At 34.8% G+C, this 19,454-nt stretch overlaps 1 protein-coding gene across 1 annotated transcript in view; it reads left to right on the top strand.

The window, feature by feature from the left end:
- Positions 1 to 19,454, top strand: part of CHM (CHM Rab escort protein) — a 59,759-nt gene that overhangs the window by 13,867 nt on the left and 26,438 nt on the right. Inside the window, exons 3-8 of the mRNA XM_082770530.1 lie at positions 4,849 to 4,921; positions 6,078 to 6,202; positions 9,604 to 9,979; positions 10,955 to 11,071; positions 11,740 to 11,860; positions 13,408 to 13,633. Of these exons, the coding sequence (XP_082626656.1) occupies positions 4,849 to 4,921; positions 6,078 to 6,202; positions 9,604 to 9,979; positions 10,955 to 11,071; positions 11,740 to 11,860; positions 13,408 to 13,633 (1,038 nt within the window). The remainder of the gene's footprint in view (positions 1 to 4,848; positions 4,922 to 6,077; positions 6,203 to 9,603; positions 9,980 to 10,954; positions 11,072 to 11,739; positions 11,861 to 13,407; positions 13,634 to 19,454) is intronic.

Below are 19,454 nucleotides of genomic sequence, written 5' to 3'. Positions count from 1 at the left end.
AAGACTAAAAGTTGGTTACTTCAAGTGAATGTACCTCCCACAGTAATTGTTCGTATGCATAGGATTTTCTGCTGGTGGTTTGCTATCTCTTCCAATTTTGGTCCTTTGCCTATTTTCTTCTATACAAATATAACTGTATAGTGGTTTGGTTATTGAGGATGGGGGATTAGAGGTGAGGCACGTTTAGCTACATTTTGTATTTAATTTTCAGCATCTAGAATATAACATTTGTAGATTGTAAGCTTGCTCTGGATGTCATTCTTTGCTGATCTATCTTTCCACGTAGAATTTAACTGGAAGACAAAGGAGAACTGTCATGATGCAGGATTTTAACTTCTCCCTTGTGCTCAGTTTGCTCTGTCTACTTCTCCAGTCTTTCTCTTGTCTTTTGACCTCTTTGTACATGGAGTACTGAAAAGTTCCTTCCAAAATTGTTTTATCTGAGCATTGAAAAACATCACTATATCTGTGTAGTATGTTCCACTTCATGCTACAGCTGTCTCATTTTTTCACAACTTGTAAAATCCATAATGTAACACAACTCAGGTCTTCACATAGCCATAGCTGTATAAGCGCAGCAAGCAGAGAGGGGAAAGGTTGCTTCTCAAAGCAAGTCAATTTTTCCAAGAAAAAAAGATGAATAATTAAACTTTCAGAAAGGAAATCTAGGCAAAAAAAAATCTTAATTCAGGTTAATCCTTTTTTTGGAAAAGCTGTTGTTATATTTGTTTAGGATGTGAAATTAAAGCGAGGTGCTACAGTGTAAAACTGTTTCAACTGGTATAATTACCCTTGCTATTTTTGCTACCTTAGGATGTAATGTAATTAATGTACTTTGGGTGGCTACCATCATCCTCTTCTGTTGAGCTGGAGGATCTCAAGCTATGTTTTGGTTAACTGTTTCTCTTGAAATCCGTGGAAACTTTTTGTGCTCCAAAACACAGTTACTGCGGCAGAATGGGAATTTCAAATAAGTATCTGTGTTCTTAATAGGTAGCACATGAAACTTTATGGGTTTGAAGCAGAGGTCATTTTGTTTTCAGACCCTTAAAATCGATGTGGCAGTAACTTCCTGTGCAAAAGACAGCTCCTCTGATGGCAGGAGACTCCTTTCTGAAAGATCAAATGCAGGACAGACAGATAGAGGCAGCTCTTGGGAGCGATCATGAGGCATCAGCAGCTTTTTTTCAGACATGACCAGTTTTGACTGTTACACCATGGCTGTAGGGACGTGGCATTCAGAGGGGCAGTCTTCTTCACAGGCACAGTCCATGAAATACCTTTTCTGCTCTTACTCATGTTTTACTTGTGTAATTCATGCTTTTGAAAGTCCTGGGTTTCTGAAATTGCAATCTGTCTTTAAAAAATACCATTAGGTATTCTCTTGGTTCAGGTTCCAAGAATGTTAAGTAGATGGAAATAATTTTTAGTTTCGCTGTTCCAGGCAGGGATTTACTAATGCTTTCAAAATATTTGTAGAAAAAAAAAATGGTTTTAATAACTGAGGAAAAAAAAAATCACAAACTAATGTAGGAGAAGTGAGAATTAAGCTTCTTGTAGAGGTACTGCAGCTACATTTCCAAAACTTAGCAAAATAGCATAAGCAATTCTGACATTACTTCTAAAATACAGACTCCTGATTTGAAAAATCTGAACTAAAAGGTGAGTATTTTAATCTATATGAAAGGATAAAGGAGATGTGAACAACTAGCATTTAGGAAATGATTTATGCTACATAAAGAAAACTTGCATTAACTAACTTGACAGAAAAAAAAATTTCTAACTGTATTGTTATTTCTTCAAAATGTGTTTTCACAGAATTCTGTTTGCTATGTTTCATGCTCTTATCTAGAGGATAATTAGTTATAACCCTAAGAAAAAGAAAATCTGTCTTTGTAGTCAGCTAATATAGCAAGAGAAGGGAGATATTTAGTGATGTTGGGACAATATTTTAGCTTTAATTAGGCTTTGATCTTGGCTATTACTTTAAAGAATTCCTTGTTTTAGCCCATCTTTGGGTAATTATAACAAAAATACCGGTTTACAAATGAGTCCAAATTGTAAAACCCTAAGTCAATTCTTTTCTTTCTACTTCAAAACTTTTCCAAAGAAAACTTTACTCATTATCACAATAATTATGCCTTGTCTACCTTCTTACTGTGGTGTTTTCAGATGGGAAAATTAAGCAATCCTGATTCATCATGTAATGTAGGGTGAGATAATTAAAATTCCGACAAAAAAAAATCTGAAAGTTGATGCTTCCAGAGAAGATTAATATTGGGGGTTGTGTACCGTAACTTGGGAATGGTGCTCAGATGCCAGAAGAGAGGAAAGACAGCTGTGATTCATTTTTCGTTTGAGAAAGACCATACCATCTTCTCAGGACTGATTGAGCTTCAGAACAGAATTATGTGGTGCTTTGTTGAAAAGATTGATTCACATCAGTGGTGGTTAAAAAGGAAAGCAGTTTCAAAGGAAAATCCACCTGATGAACAGAGGAATGTTTACATCAAAGGTGTCTGGCAGCTCACAAACAAACTTCCATAACTTTCTATGAAAATAACATATCAATTTCTCTTACTGAAAGTTTTAATTCTAAATGTGCTTGAATTTTTATTGGTATAGTTTCAAGAAACGCAGTCCTAATTTTAGGCAGGTGTTTTCTGCGGTTTCTGTGATCAATGACCTTGTTTGTTCTGACAGCCAGATTGTATTCCATATTCAAGGAAACTTGGAGCTAAGCAGCAGATTCCCTGAAAAATAAATCTTTGTGGCTGTGGGTTTTTTGGAAGTCCCGGAAGCAACAGATAATATATGGGTATTGAACTTGTTATTCAGTGGAATCTCGAGAAAGAGGAAGAAATTGACCTGCACTATTGACAGTTAAAACAAAGCTGCCATTATCAGGGCAAACAACAGCAAGTTGCTGTTACGCAGACTGAAATCTGGCGGAATCAGGCATGTCGTAATAACGTTTAATCTTCCTCACTTTGTAATCAAAACGATACCAAACAAACTTTTTAAGCCTTGCCCCACATCATTCACATAAAGAGGTAAGTACGAACTCATTTCTATAGATGATTAGAGTTTCTGGTTGGTAACAGATCTGCAAATGAAGCTGTTGTTCTTGGAATAACCAAACTGCAGGATAAACAGCTTGGGTATCCATAAAGTACAGACCGAGTCCTCCCCGTTCATGGCCTTAAACAGTTGAAGCCATCCTTATTCAGTGAATGCTGCATTTTGTTGTCTTTTCAAAAGATGTCCTATTTATGTTCTTCACTATTGCCTTGCAGTGGCTGAAAGACTTTTTTAGGTCAGTTTCTAGTCAGGAACAATTAGGCATTGTTTAGCAGACATCTGTCTTTCATATGCTAAGTAAGCAACATAGCATAGAGCATCACCCTCTGGTGCTGTAAGGGGGCTGACACTCTTAATGAAGTCTTTGTCGGTACAGATAAGCCTTGTCAAAAACATCCCCATCTTAAACAGGAGAATCAACCCCAAATTTAAGTTTTCCTTTTTTTTGTACTTATTTCTACAGTCCAGAAATGGAGGTGGTTGTGATAAGATTTTAAGTTTGTTGGGTTTACCAGTCTGCGTTATCCTGTAAAATACAAAACTACCTTCCTTCCTAAATGATCCTTTTTAGCATATGCAATAACACTAGATGGCCATTCAGGAGGGCATTTTTGGTACCCTGCACTCTCCTGAAGTGCCAGCAACAGTGCCAGAGAACAGAGGGAAACCCTAAAGTGACCGTTTTATTTTGTAAGAACTATTGATTTTATCAAATGCAGTTGCTCCGATTGCAATTTTTCCCATTGAAGTTGTTAAATATTTAAGATCTGATATGCACGGTAACAAAAGTTAATTCATCCAGATGGCCAATGTTTAGAGAAATACTGGTAGAAAAAAAAAATCAAAAGGGCGTGTAGAAACTATCTGATTAACAGCAGAACTATTGATTTCCTTTGATTTAAAGCAGGTAAACTAATATTTTCAAGGCAGAAGGTGATATATATAAACTGAAAAATAGTCAAGGAGATAGGATCATTTTCTACAAATCAGTTCCTTTGGCTCCACCTACAGTATATGCAGCTTAATGATGATTTTGCCAGAGAATCTTAACAGTCTGTTGTAATCTGTTCTGTAGAAGAACAGTAGATAAACAATAGAGTGAACTTTCTGTTACTTGACATAATGGGTAAGGGAGATGTGGGTTCTCCTGTCTGCACCCAAGATGAATTTACTTAACCTTTTTGCCCATCCACCTCAGGAACTACTGTTAGTTTAGAGGTGGCATGCGGTGCTATTGTGTTAGCTTTCAAATCAGCTTCAATCAGAAGCTGTATGGCTGGCTTCCTGTGTCAAAGCTGGTAAGTCCCGCAAGAACTTGAAACTGTGGAGTATAAAACCTTAACTGGCTTTTCTGAGGGCAAAATTGAAACTGGCAGACTAGTTAGTTTGACTCCACTTTAAGGAAAGATGACCATAGCGCTGTACATATTTGAGTTAGTGTTGGCCAAAAAAGCAGTATTATCTATGTTTTTCTTTACTTGCAGCATCCCGTGTGCTTTTCTCAGCATTATTTAATTTGCCATCTGAATAATCTGATACTGGACTACAGTTTATTTGATCAGAGATTAATAGAATAAATGAAAATGGAAATTTTACATCTAGTCAAGGATTTTGAAATATTATACCAACTTGTGTACACTGCACCTGTAAAATCTGTCATCAAAAATATTTTGAGTGTCTCGAAACTTGGTTGTTTGTCTTTTCCTTTAAATCTGAAAAGGCTGTGTATTCTGTCTGTCAATTTTCACTGTTGTTTTTTCTTTGCAGGAGAAATTACTATGGTGGAAACTGGGCCAGTTTTAGCTTTTCAGGATTGTTGTCCTGGATTAAAGAAAATCAGGTAAAAATTTCTCAGATTACTTATTTTAATGTTTTTTAATGTTCAATCCCAGTTGTTTGCATAATTTATTATAAAACAGATTATCATGGTGTTCTTTCTCTTTGGCAATTTTACAAATCCAGTAAGTTTCTACTTACCAGCTTTCCTGGTTAAAACTCATCCGTATGGCCTATCATACTGAGACTGATCCACCTGATTATACTATTATACTAAGACTGAATTACCATCTGAGACCAAACAGTCCAGTGCTGCGTTGGACATTTGAGGTTCTTGAATTTCTGTAGAAGCAACTGTACTGTAGTTTTGATTCCTTGCTGAGCACCTTCTGCAAATTTCCTACACTGATGTTTCAATACCCTTTGGTTTTCTTTTGTGCTTTCAGCTGATTCTTTCTAACTGTAAGAAAGGCAGTTACTGGATCCTTGCATTGAAATGTTCTGTAACCAGGACAGAAAGATGAATCTTGATAGTGTAGTTTTCAATTACCAAAGTTTGTCTAATTCATGACAGTCTACTAGAAATCTTTTGAAGATGATATTTATTTAGGAGAGTGAGCACTTAGACTGTATTAGCAAATGGCTGGTTGCATTACTTACTGAAGCATTATGAGCTTGTTGGTCTGTACAAGATGGGACTTTTTCAGTTCGGTCTCATGCCTGATATCACATGGTGCTACTCTGGTGTAATCAGAGGAGTTGCTCAGTCTCAGAACTTTAATATTCTCAGTTTTATGTTACATGATTTAGAGATTCCTGTTTAGACAAATTAATATATTTTTTTTTTTTATATGGTGTCGATTCAAAGAGTTTTGTATCAAAATTTGGAAATAACCTGGACACAACAAACCTGTCTTTTATAAGATTGTATTCAAACTTACATTCAAATCTCTTATTAGAAGTTGCATTTCATTTACCATTATTTTCAGATCACTAGAGCTAGTAAAGTAATACAAATGTTAGCGTGCTATAATAAAGTAACCAGTTCTATTTTAATTCCAAAAATCTGTATGGCATTAAAACAGTAAAAACAATTCTTCATGTATTTTTTAACATATACAAAGGTACAACATACCTTTATATTTGAGAATATAAAGATTTATATAGATTAATAGCAGCCAGGGAATACAAAAAATAAATTTATAATTGTTTTTCATAAGGAAAAGTCAGAAAGCAGTGATGAATGTGAAGACTGGAGAAAACTGATCTTTGAGAATGAAGAAGTTATCTCTCTTAACAAGAAGGATAAAACTATTGAACACGTAGAAGCTTTCTGTTTTGGCGAGTAAGTATAAATACGAAAATCTACAAATTATTTTCATGCCCTCAGTAAATGATTACATTGTGCTTTTGGCTTTAAGCATTTCACCTTGAGTAGTGCATAGCCATAGTAATAGTAAAGGGAAATGGGGAGGGGTCTCAACTGAAAACTGAACTTTGTATTCGTTATTTTTATCTTTGGAGTTTTGCACTGAACTGAACACTACGCAGAATTAATTCCTGAAAGGTTCTTTAGGAGACATATTTAAGTTTAACCTTGAATCCTCTAGATAACATCATAGGTAGTTAGAGGAAATACTGATAGATACTCATATAGAAATACATATTTATTTCATATTTATTTCATCACAGTTTAAAACAAACAAAAAATGCCTCTTTTGCAATCTGAAGGTCACAAGTTCAGAATATTCCAGAGTTCTTTGTTGCACAGTAATGGCTGTTAAACCTTACAGCAGGTAAAATGTTATGCTTGCTTTAAAGCTGTATCAATTGAATATTGTAATTGTAATCATGTTGATATATTAAATACTGGTCAGAGCCAATATTAGGTTACGTTTCATAGTCTCTTAACTTTACATATGATTTTTCTAAGATGTGCTATTGATTGATGGCTGGCTCAAAAGTAAGTTCCCTAGCACTAAGACTTAACAGTTTGTTGAAGTGAGCATTATACTCAAGTCTTCCATTTTGTCTTGGATCTACTTTTAAGCCTTTAACTTAGTCTGGCAGTACCATGCTGTCCGTCTATATCATTGCCAAAACCAAAAAGAAAACATCCCTTTCTCTCCCCCCCCAACACACAGGGGGTAGATAGATAAACCTAACAAAGAAAAAGTTTTTCAAAATAACACAAAACTTTCCAAGAGAGTCAATTATTGTGTTTCTGACAATTTACACATTCTGGCTAGATTCTGTTGTTTTTGCTTAACTTTTATAACTCCTATGAAGTAACCATTAAACATTTATTTTGAAAGAATAAACAGCTGGGTAGCAGTATAATATACACAGTGCAAATCTGAAATGAATGGCCTTAGAACAAAGTGCATCCATCAAAGGAAAAGAATACTGTGTCTACAACAAGCTGTATTGAAAAAAGGCAAATGGCTGAAAAATAAATAGTGAACACCTGTGCTGAATAAATTAACCAGCTGGTTGGCAATTTTTCATTTGACCTATCTGAAGGGGTTGCTGTTACAAGACATTAATAAGACACATTCATTTTAAGATATTCCTTTGTTAGTACCATTAATTGATGAATGGTAGAAGATAATATTCTAAATTTACACAACAATTTGTCTGCAGATGTATTATTTTTTTCTGAATTAGGAGAATAATTGTTGGTACAAAAGTTCAATTTGAGTGATTTTTATAGACAGTTTTTACATTATTCAGGGATATTTCTTCCTATAGGAAGAATGTCATGAATTTAGATTATATACAGGTTTTACTCGTTCATTATGAAATGTGTAGAGATGCAAATCATACAAATGTATGTATTCATTAAGATGGAATTGAATAGAGTTAAAATATGTAAATACAACATTTGTTACACTGCTTTTCAATGATATTAAAAAGACAACGTATTGTGAATCCAAATTTTATTTTGATTTTTTTAAATAACAATACAATTTAGTCACATTTTAAACATGCTGTTACACTGAACTTGGGAGAAGATAGAAAGAATTTTCTCCGAATTCTTGAGGGACAGAAAACTGTAGGATGGTTGAATAAAAAATACTATTCTTCGTTATTGCATTAACACATCTTTATTAACACCATATTGCAAAATCCTGAAAATAAGTACAATAAGTAAGTAAAACCAAACAGAACCCCAAAATTGAATTGACCTTCATTTGTAGGTTTAATAGGGATTACTTTTTAAAAACAACTGACAAAGTACTTTGTCTTTTATATTTTATACTTATTTAATGCTTGCAGTATAAAGCAAGAAGACATAAAAAAAATCAATGTACAGAAACAGACTTCTTTCATTAGTGCTTCCTTGTAACCATTCCTGTATTACCTAGGGCAATATTTTACCCCATTCACAGATAAGTGCTTCCTGGTGGCTGTGCACAAGCTGAGGTGCAAGAGACTCTTACGTTCATCAGCTCCCTGAGTTCAAAAGGAGATAAGCAAGGAGGAACTTTTCAAAGAGAGGGTTTCTCTTCCCATATTTATTTTTGACTTGAACAGAAATTGTGCCTCTTATTTCCATCTCTAAGTCTACAGATACTTGAAGGAGCATTTTTATGTGTGCTGAATAATTTCTTGGTGTTCGGTGAATTTTAACCATCCTGACAGTAACTGAGATTTTGTACTGTAAGTTTGCAGGTCACCTTTAAAATCGTAGTTCATTAGTTTTCAGCCAAGATTAAATTGTTTATTCAGTGCATTAATGGCTTGTGGTATAAAGATAAAAAGATACTGTAAAATTATTGCTGAGCTCCTTTCACTTACAATGACATTGATTTGATTCATCTCAGCTGGTAGTATAAACTAAACTTCTAAGTTCAAAAGTACCAGTTTCTAAGGTAGATGTCATTGAAGTTCAAGATAAAACGAGTAGATATGATTAAAAGTGCAGGTCTGCTTTGTAAGAGGAATTTTAAAGAATTGTGTTGTGAAAAGGAAATGGACTAGATAGCACTTGTGTGGTCATTTCCCTCCTTTTAACTGCCTGCCTGTATCATATGCATATTAGAAATTCATCAGAACAATGAACAAATCTGTAACATGCAAAATAATAACTTAGCCGTGTGAGGGAACTTTGTTCTGTATGGCCGTTATTTGAGCAGCTAAACTGAACGCAAGATAAGAGCAGAAAAAAGTAATCAAAAATTCAACATAAACTTCAGTTCAAAATTCCATGCTGTTCTAAAGGACTTGTTATAATAAGAGAAAGTAGTCTTAGTTATATAAAGCATTTGTATTTTCTTCTGCGAGTTTCATTTTTTTATATATCCAAGCTTAATGACTTTAATGCCTCTTTTTGCATTTTGATTTTAGAGGGTTTTTATCTGTAGGAAAAACTTAGGTTATGTTACTCCATTTTTAAAAATATATTTATTTTGTTCATGTAGATGTGTACTGTGTATCACCAGTGGAGCTTTGTTTTTCATGTTAAGCCCATTCAATCTTTTGAGTTCGCTAAATAAGAACACAAAAGTGTTTTCTTGCGTTTTTCCTCAGTAAAAGTACTCCTCTTGAATGATTTTCAGTCAAGGAAACAGAATTCTTTAGTGGGTGTGATACACCCGATTTGGCCAGGATAAAGAAACTAATGCTTTTTAAGAAGGGCTTGAGCTTTCCATTCCTGGCACAGACTCAAAACTTTAAACAAGATTTAAAGACTCTTAAAGACTTTTTTTTCCCCCTCTTTCTTCCCCTTGTGTTTTTAATCAGTCAGGATTCAGCCAAAGATGTTGAAGAAGCCGGTGCATTGCCAAAGCTGCCTGTATTTGGAGCCTCTGGTGCTGAGGGGATTGCTCAGGACCCAAACAAAGAGTGCCCACCACTGGACAGTGCCGTAGCAAGGGCTGAGAGCTGCGAACCAGAAAAGGCTGCGAGCGTGGATACAGCAAGTACAGTGGAAGAGAATGATACAGAAGTAAACTGTGAGAGTGAAGCTTCTCCTAGTGTGTCTTCAAGCGAGTCCGCTCTGGATATAGGAAAAGCTGAAGCTCCACCATCAGAAGTTTCTGCCCAAGAACCAAAGAAAATTATGTATTCCCAAATTGTTAGGGAAGGCAGAAGGTTTAATATTGATTTAGTTTCCAAGGTAGGAACTTACTGACGGAGTACATTTGCTTTGCTTGATGTGATGAAATTAAAATAAACAAACAGGCCACAACTTTTTTAAGAGGTCTGATACAGTATCTTTGAAGCAAAAAATACGTTCTCTGGAGAAGTAAACCAGCATTAGTACTATGATAATGAAGAGAAGCAATTTCATATGTTGCTCTTCAATGTTTGTTTATAATCAAAGAGGCTGTAAAGCATAGGTCAGAAAACTATCTATAAAAGTAACTATTTCCTGAAATTTAGCATTTAGGTAGTATCTGCAAAGCTGCTCTTTTTAAATACTACCATTAAAAAATACTACCATTAAAAAAAAAAAAAAAAAGGAAAATCAATCTAAATGGAGATGTTTGATATTTTAAAATTGAAAAATAGTTCTTCCTCCCCCTCCCCCCCGGCTCTCTGGCAAAATTTGCATTGTCTCTCTCCAGCACTTGGACACAGACCTTCTGCTAGTGTCCTAGTGAGTGTTCCTGTAAACCTTTATCTTAAATTCTACCAGATTAAACCTTAACTGATTTGTTTCAGGTAATTTAAGAAACAGATAGTGATGATTTACTTAGGCAGGGTCATGTACATCACTGATATTTGGAAGTGATGGTTTTAAAGTACAGTGATCAAGGATATATAGTGTACAATTCAGAAAATCATCCAAGATGATTCTCTTAAGTTATGATCCCCAGACTCTTAAAACCAAATGAGCAGTAAGCTGAAACCTTCTCCCCTTCTCTCCTATGGACTGCTCACCTGCTTGCCTCTGTGTGATCACTTCAATTATTTTAATATTCTTTTGCACCTATTACATCTTGATATTCGTTTACTGGGATTTTACTGTGTGTACTTAAGAAGAGTTACAGAAAGTATCTTGCAAATGAGTACTGTTGATGTCACTATTTTCTTTTGATGTAGACATTTTCTCTTAACTCACCTTTTTTTTTTTTTGTTCATTGTGCAGCTGCTTTACTCCCGAGGTCTGTTAATTGACCTTCTGATTAAGTCGAACGTTAGCAGATATGCAGAGTTTAAAAATGCTACAAGAATTCTTGCTTTTCGAGAAGGAAAAGTAGAACAGGTATTGTAGAACAATGTACTGTGTGTGTTTAATCTCATCTTTTTAAAGTCAAAAAGCTTGAAATTGTTTTCATGAGAGTTTTGTAACAAGCTACTAATTAAAAATGGCCTGATACTTATTTCATTCCTGGAATGAGAAGGGTTTGTAAATGTTATATATAAATATTAAAAAAAAAAAAAAAAAGTGCAGTTCGGTAACGTATTCTCATGAATCTTTGTCTAATCAAATATTTAGACCATGGTCTGACTCAGCAGTTAATTCTTAAAGATTCACAGGTAGTAGATTTTCAAATACCTGGCATAGACTTGATTTGTCTCTCTGCTACTGAGGAGAGAAATCATTGGTCTGATAATGGCAACAGGAGATATATGGCATAGTTAATTAATGGAAGCTGTTTTCATTAAAACTGCAGTCAGAGGAGATGCAAGTGAAATTGAAGAGAAATTAAAAAGAAAAGAGGAAAAAGATTTTAGAATATCTTTGTGGAAAACAGATAACTTTTCTTGTTGTTATAATAGAAAATGGAAATAAATATATAAGAAAGTAACTACAATAGAAGATAGGACTTTACAATATCTGTAAGGTAATTAGCTATAGTATTATTTCATGTTTTTCCTACGCAGAATATGGACAAAATCTGAAATTATATTAAAAAAAATGTTTTCCAGGTACCTTGTTCTAGAGCAGATGTCTTCAACAGCAGACAGCTCACTATGGTGGAAAAGCGAATGCTAATGAAATTTTTGACATTTTGTTTGGACTATGAACAACATCCTGATGAATTTCAAGGTAGTGTTTCATTGAACAGTGTAACATCCTTGTCTTCTGAGTTCACTCAGTTATGCACGATATTGATAGTTCTCCTGTATTTTCACTTTGTTTATTTTTATGGATTCATTTTCAAAGTATAGTCTGACCTTTTCCAGTGTTAAATTCCAGACCAATTCAATTTAAATTCTTCTATTTAAGCCTCATCCGAAGAAGAGAGTGGGTGTCTATCACCTCCCTTCCGTTAGTCAATTTTCCTCTTCAACCTCATGTACCTAAATGACATTAAATTTATTTTACTTCCAGAGATAGTTAAACACATTTTGTTCCTACACTTTAAAGTAACCTGAGAAGTAACTTGGAGTATTTTAAGTCAGGTTAGTCTAATGTAAAGACTTTTAAAATTGCTCCTGGTGAGATCATTACATACATTGAAAGGCACACTTTTAATAGGAAGAGTTCATGATAGTTAAAATATTTTTAAAGCTTTTTTTGATATAATTTGGAGTTATGTAAGAAGATTAATATGATTAAAACTTTTTTTAGAAAGTTAAAAAAAAAAAAAAAAACACTTGTCATCTTATGCTTTGCATTGCTGTACAATAGGTAGTAAAATACATTCCTTATAAAACCGGTTGAATCTTAAACACAATACCATGGCCTGATAATAAACACTAGGCATAGCATTGATGGAAGTGCTTCTGACTCATGTGAATTTTCACATAATTGAAAAGAGCTTAAGAACAGAACTCTGAATGGTATTGAAGCATGCTATTGCTTAAATGCAAGTCTTTTACTGAAAAAAAACAAACAGGTTTTATGAAAGTTACTGAAGGTTTTCAGAGATGTATAAGTAAAATGCAATGCTTGTATTATATATTTCCTGAAAGACCTGCATTTCTATGAATTTAAAAATGTGTCAGCAATAGTATTAATCTGAAGGGGAAATGTGCTTCCTCATCCCTGGCTGCTGTGTATGTCATCTGTACTTGTTTGTTGTGAGCAAATGGTCGATTTAAAATATTTGAAATAAACTTTGCCCCTTCTCACTAAAAAAAAAAAAAAAAAAAAGTGAATGACTTCTCTATACACTTTCATATCTACCTCAGCATAGATTCAGCAGTACTCTTCTTGAATGGGTGTACTGCAGGGTATCTGAGTAACTTAGCATCCTCAGGCTCTTGGAAACCAGTGGGTTTTTGTCCATAGCTTCTCACATTTCTCAAAAATGAGAAATGAATTTAGATCATTGTAACGTAATAAATAGAGGAAGCCATATTTAGATGTTACTGTCTAGAAGGTTTGAGTCTCATGCAGTTGGTTTGTGTTATTCTGAAATATTTGAATGGAGTGGTATTTCTGTCTTCTGTGAAGACTAAATTTATGGAAGTAATTAACATTCCCTCAGTTTTGATAATCCATTTTGAGCAATGTTTGTTGAACGACTCATTTGCTTTTGAGATTTATCGTTGTGTATTTAAATAGAAAAGTTTTCTCTTTAAGTTGAAGTACATGAGAAAATACAGATGGCATGCTATATCCTTTACCTGATTTTACTTTTTTCTCAGACTACAAGAACAGTACGTTTGCTCAGTTCTTAAGAACACGAAAGTTAACACCTAGCTTGCAGCACTTCATTCTTCATTCTATTGCAATGGTTTCGGAGACTGATTGCAGCACTGTTGAAGGTCTTCAGGCAACAAGAAAATTTCTTCAGTGCCTTGGCCGCTATGGCAATACACCGTTTTTGTTTCCTCTGTATGGTCAAGGCGAGATTCCACAATGCTTTTGCAGGTAGGCCCTACTGTTTTTAATACCTTTCTTCAAAACAGGAAGTACTCAGTAACCTAATGCTGATGGAGGTCATTCAATAGAAATCATTCTACTAGCAATTTATTGTTGGTTTTATTTGCTTTATATTTTCATTGGCTACAAAATTCTCAAAAAAAAAAAGTGCACATTTTAGGAGGAAGAGAAATCTTTCATAGGATGTTGGAGCACCAAGCTGATCAGATGAGAAAACTAGATTTTGAAGAGTTTCATTCAGAAAAGCAGAAGTGTTTTAATTTATGCTATATTAATACTTTGGAACAATTTTCATTCTGTTACAAATAGAAATTGCAATGGGTGGTGGTTGTGATGACTGCATTTGGTAATAAGTGCTAGGAAGTGAATGGGATAGTTTAAAACATTGCTATCCCTTTTTAAAACTGGCAGAGGAGACTTGGAGCAGTGTCTGTCCAAAAGGATGACTGTACATATTGGTAGGTTGAGGAAATGTGTCTTTCAATCTTTTTGAAGTTAAAAGGGGATGTATGTTACCAGTTTGTGTTGGTAATTCCTGCTGAGAGTGCATTTAGTGTTAGAAAGTTTTTTGTCCTTTCATAGGTTTGTATTTAATAGTGAACTGGATTTTTCTGAAAGAACAAAAGTAGTGCCATGTGTCCAGTTTATTACTAAGCAAAAAACTACGCAGTGCTGACACCTTTGTTGTATCACAGACTTAACCGCTCAGGTCAACTGATGGGAAATCATACACTTACTCTTGGCATCATTTTATAGATCTGTGTCTATAGACCACAAGCTTCCATCTGTGACTTGAACAGCATATAAGACATCCTAAAGCCCTGAGCCATCTGAGCCATACTGCGCCATATTGCAATTTTACATTCCAACATCTTAAACAGCAGCCATATGTTCTCTACTACAACATCCACTTCAGCCCCTTCACTTGAACCGTGGGCATGATGTATATTCTTCAGTGTGACTCCAGAGGTGTGCTGGGGTCATAGGTCTTGTAGGGGAGTTGTTGACTGGTGCTCTGGGGCCATCGAGAATACATGTGCAGAGAGGGGTAGTTTTAATTTTCAGTTGTTTCCAACAGTTCAGCTGGCTTTTAAAAGGCTGAGTTGGTTTTTTTTTTTTTTCTTTTCATTTGCTGGCAAGCAGCCTTTCCATCTGCTCTATGTGGGTTTTTAATGTAGTAACCTGTAGGTCTGAAGTAAACATTAGCTCTATTTAAAAACTGGTATTGCACTGTGAGGCTGTTTTGTTGTCTGTGAGTGATGCATTCATATATCATTCAGTTAAATATCAGTGCAAAGTCCCTACTTTGTTCTTTGATGGACAAATTCTGCTTTTTCTGTGTGTGCTGCAATTAAGAAATTCTGTTTTATAGCATGCCATTGGACGTTATCTTCCTGACTTGTCTGCATGATAGATGGTGTTTTTCTTTATAACAGTACTTAAGCTACTGCTAGAAGAATGGCCTTAGTGGTTTGAGCCGATGTCGCAGGATATAGGATGGATGCTTTTCTGTGTTGATGGAAGTATTCTGGAATAATCATTGTACTTCGTGGAGGGTGTCTATAAAGTAGGTGTTTGGCACCAGCAGCTGGCCGTATCGTGGAAGGTCTTACTTGGCCTCAGCAACTAATGAAGGCCACGTAGAACTGTCCGATCTGATGTTTCAGTATTTATCTGTATAATTACCTAATGGTTCCTTTAGTTCCCTGAGTAATTAGTTCAGTAATTTAGTTCACTGAGTAATGACTAGAAATGTTATTTGGTAGCTTTTTTTCAATAGACTTTCATCTGCAACTTAAACTGTATTTGTTTAGAGATTTATTTTAAGTGGAATTATGTAATTAAGCACTCAGAGATTTTGGGAAAAAGATTTGAATTTTTTTCCCCACATAAGGACTCTGGGCATAGTGATGCAATAGAACTTGTGTTTATGGACGTCATGCATGTTTTTCTGTTTTGTAGGACTTCATACATCACTAGATACCTGTACCTGACCAACAGATACCAACAGATTAATAAATCAAAAGATAATCAGAGATACGACAGAAGCACAAGTTTTGCAGTCTGTCTCACTAGACCTTAATCTACCTGAAAAAAATAATTAAATTTAATAACTACAATTTTAGAATTTCAGTTATGTCTTCCTGGGTAGATTCTTTTCAAAATAGTTTCTCTTGCATTCTGGAAAGCTCTTTGGTTTCATTTTGTTTGATAGCCAGCACTGTCAATTTTCTTGTCTGTAACAGCAATATATTTCAAGAGTTAGCAGTAATGGTGTCTAGAAGTTTTTAAAATTTTCTTATCAGAAGGCTTCCATGAATATGAATATGAATTGAACTTCCTATTTATACCCATTGCTTAGTGCACTTTAGGTTTGTTTTGGTTGGTTGGTTTTGTTGAATACTAAGTCTTACGAGTACAATAAGGAGAGTGTTTAAATTGCTGAAGCAAACCATTCTGTCAAACCAAGAAGTAATTATGTTTTTTTAAAAAAAAATGTATTACGTAACATTCCGGTAAAAAAATAAAGAAGTTTAAAGTGTCTTCTTCTGTAAATGAACAAACAGTTTAGGAGGCAGTCACAATTTTTTTAGATTAATTGCAATTACTTTATCTGGTCTGCCTTGGGCATTATGTCTTGATAAAACTGAGGAATCCTGTTCAGACTGTGTAGTAAAGTGGCAATGCAACAACCTATACATCATACCCTACAGTTTTTATCACCAGGTTATCAGAGTAAGGTGTCACCTGTTCTGTGATTTCTAACCACCGTTCTATATTCTGTTTTAATGTAAACCTCTTAAGCGTTTCTTGCAGCCAGTTACACTGTGCGTTCTCATCAAGGCTACTGTTATAAATGGCATACATGCATATTTATGTGAATGAGTCAAAGACATTTGTAAGTCACATCCTTGCATTCCAAATGAATTCTGCATAAACAGTACAACATTTTATAACTACTGATGACACTTGAGTGAGGAAAAGCGGTGTTAGTTCTTTATTGGTTTAAACAGGTATGGTTTAGGAGAGAAAATTAAACTTTTATATCACTGTAATGTACCTCCCAATATGTCGAGGTACAGATGTGAGATTTCTGTCTCCATAAATTGGATTCGTGGTACAAGGAAGGTCGTTGGAAGCCTTGTGTTATTCTAAGCTGATAAGCAGCAGAACTTCTGTTAGCCTGTATATGAGCAGCTTCCTTTGGTTCAAACTTTCAGATCTGAAACTCTTTTCTTCTTTCTTTTCTAATTAAGTAATAGTGTTACGCTTAATAAAAAATAAATAACATCTTATTCTTAGGGAAAATCAAATCAAACCTTTTCCTTTGGTACAGTAAGCATAGGACACCAAAACTTCACTGAAATACAGGAAAGGCAGCCATAGAAATCAGTGGGTTTTGCAGTTCACTGCTAACATATTTGTTGCAAATCTGCAATACAACTTTCATTTTCTTGAAAAAGTGTCTCTGAACATCATTAGAGCATCATTGTAAGCTCTCAGGCCTTACTGATGCAACATCTGGATTGTTTAAAATTTAGTATTTTTTCCTGCTTTTAGAAAACATTAGGAAATGCCCCAAGTATTTCCTGATACAGGAGGTAAATCTTAAAATTGTCAACTTACAATTTTTCCTTTGTAACTAGCGGGTGAAGTAAGACTGTTAAGTTTACTATAGATTTGTTCATTTGTTTATTTGCCAAATACTAGGTTATCTACTTCTCTGTTTTTCAGAAACAAGTATTTTATTTTATTTTTAATGGTTTTGAGGAGTGTTTGGAAGTGCTGCTTTAGAAATACTGTAAATAGTTGACTTTGGTGTTTCTTGTCAGTGAAATATGCATCTTATTTTCAGCTGTTGTTTGAGAAGTTTTCCTGGAAGTTTTCAGTGGTGATTCTCTTGATCCATGGCCAGCGTGGTTTGAGTAGGGTGAATGCCAGCTGAGAAGTCAGCTGCAGGTTGTGACCTCACTTCTGTTATTTTTATCAGGGCTTGCTTTGTGAACGCTCCAAATTCTGGGCAAGTCTGTGTCTAATTTCTCTTCAATTTGTTTTCAGATTCTTTTTTCTGGACACTTGCAAATGCAAGCATCCAAATGGAAATACTTTCTAATCAGTAGTTCAGTTATTTTCTTAGTTGAAGTTTTAGAGAGAATTGGAGTCTGTTTGTACGCCATCTGTCATCTCGTAAAGGCTTGGAGGGGTTACGCATCCTGTATTTATTTTTCTTTGTTAAAAGTCATCCAAGAATTGACAGATGTGGTCATGGTAATAGGTGGTCTGCTGCTGCTTTGCCATAGGAGCTACAGTGATTCACTGATTTCTATGGGTATTCAATTAATGGCTTGCATTTCCTATAAATAGGCTTTGAACTTTTACATTGTGTATGCATTCGGTGGGTGATACAACCTTTAAGGAGTTGTTGCAGGTTCTAGCTGAAATGAGTCATTTTGTGTCAGAGCCAGTGGCAGGGATAATTTTGTGGTAGAGGAAAGATCTGATTAAGGTGGGTCATCCCTTTCAATCCCTGTATTTACAAGAAGATTAATGAGATATGATGGATTCTGTGATTGATTTGAAAGGTTCCTGTATGTATTTCAGAAACGAGCAATCAGTTTTTACCCGTACATTTGGGCTATTAACTGCTACAAATGTTAAAGCTTAGAAGGTTGTCCCAGGTACTTAATATTTCCAATTATGTCCATGTTAAGTTGTCTAGGAAGCTTTTAGATAAAGCTTCCTGTGCGGTTTGTCTTTTAAAGGCAAACTTGATGTAGTTCTCTTCAATTTCTTGGTAGCTGAATGCACAATGGACAAGTGTGTTTAGCATGATTGTTTGTAGGATCAGTTGTTTGTTTTTCCCCCTAAGGAGAAACTCTTTCTTGGGATAAACATCAGGGAAGTGCAATAATCCATCATACTGAAACCTGTTCTCTAGTGATGGATGGATGGATTGGTAAAGTAACTCAATAATCTTCATTTTTTTCAGGTTATTCACAGATCAGTGAGCATTGTCGTTAATAAAGCTATAGAATGCTTTTGTGTCCTTGCCCACATTATTTCTCAGGATTTGACAGGAAAAGACTTCTAATTTGGAAATAACCTTTGCTGGGAAATGTGTTCTGAGTGTATGAGACTTGGAAAATACCTTGCCGTTTTAGATTTTATCTTCTCAGTGAGATGTTTGGTTGCAAATTATTTACAAATATGAACCCTTTTCTGATCCTTACTGTTTCACTGACTAGGAGTGTAGTGGTCTTCAAAAGTTTATGCCTCCTAAAGACTTCCAGCCAACATTAGGATATATGACATGAAATACTCCGAACCATAAGAATGCTGACAATGTATATGGGTCTTAGATCCTTAAGTAGGCACAGAAAACTTTTCAGTCAAGGAATTGTTTGTATTATAGGGGTTGGAATATACCCTGTGGTATGGGAAAAACAAATGTAACTTTATATATATATATAAACTCAGATAAGTCTTTCTTTGTTTTACAAACCTATTTGGAACACAAAGTACAAAATATAAATGTTTTAATGGAGCTGCTATTTTGGTATTGATTTTCTTTGATAATTAAGACAAAGAGAATAGTATGAAGGAAGTGTATCTAATACATTATTTGATATTATCTCTCATCAGTCTTGTAACAAGCCAATTACTCTGCTTGTGTGGTAAGTGCAGATTATGGCTCATATTAAAGAATATGGACACAGACATCTGAATACATTACAGCATTATGAACAGATCTGTGGAAACAACATGAATGTTTTCTCTGTTACAGATCTGAGATGTAAGTGCAAATGCA

Source organism: Aythya marila, assembly GCF_965140915.1.
Source record: "Aythya marila genome assembly, chromosome: 13".
Classification (NCBI taxonomy): domain Eukaryota; kingdom Metazoa; phylum Chordata; class Aves; order Anseriformes; family Anatidae; genus Aythya; species Aythya marila.
The sequence above is the reverse complement of the archived record's forward strand: the minus strand, read 5'-3'. Positions and strand labels throughout refer to the sequence as shown.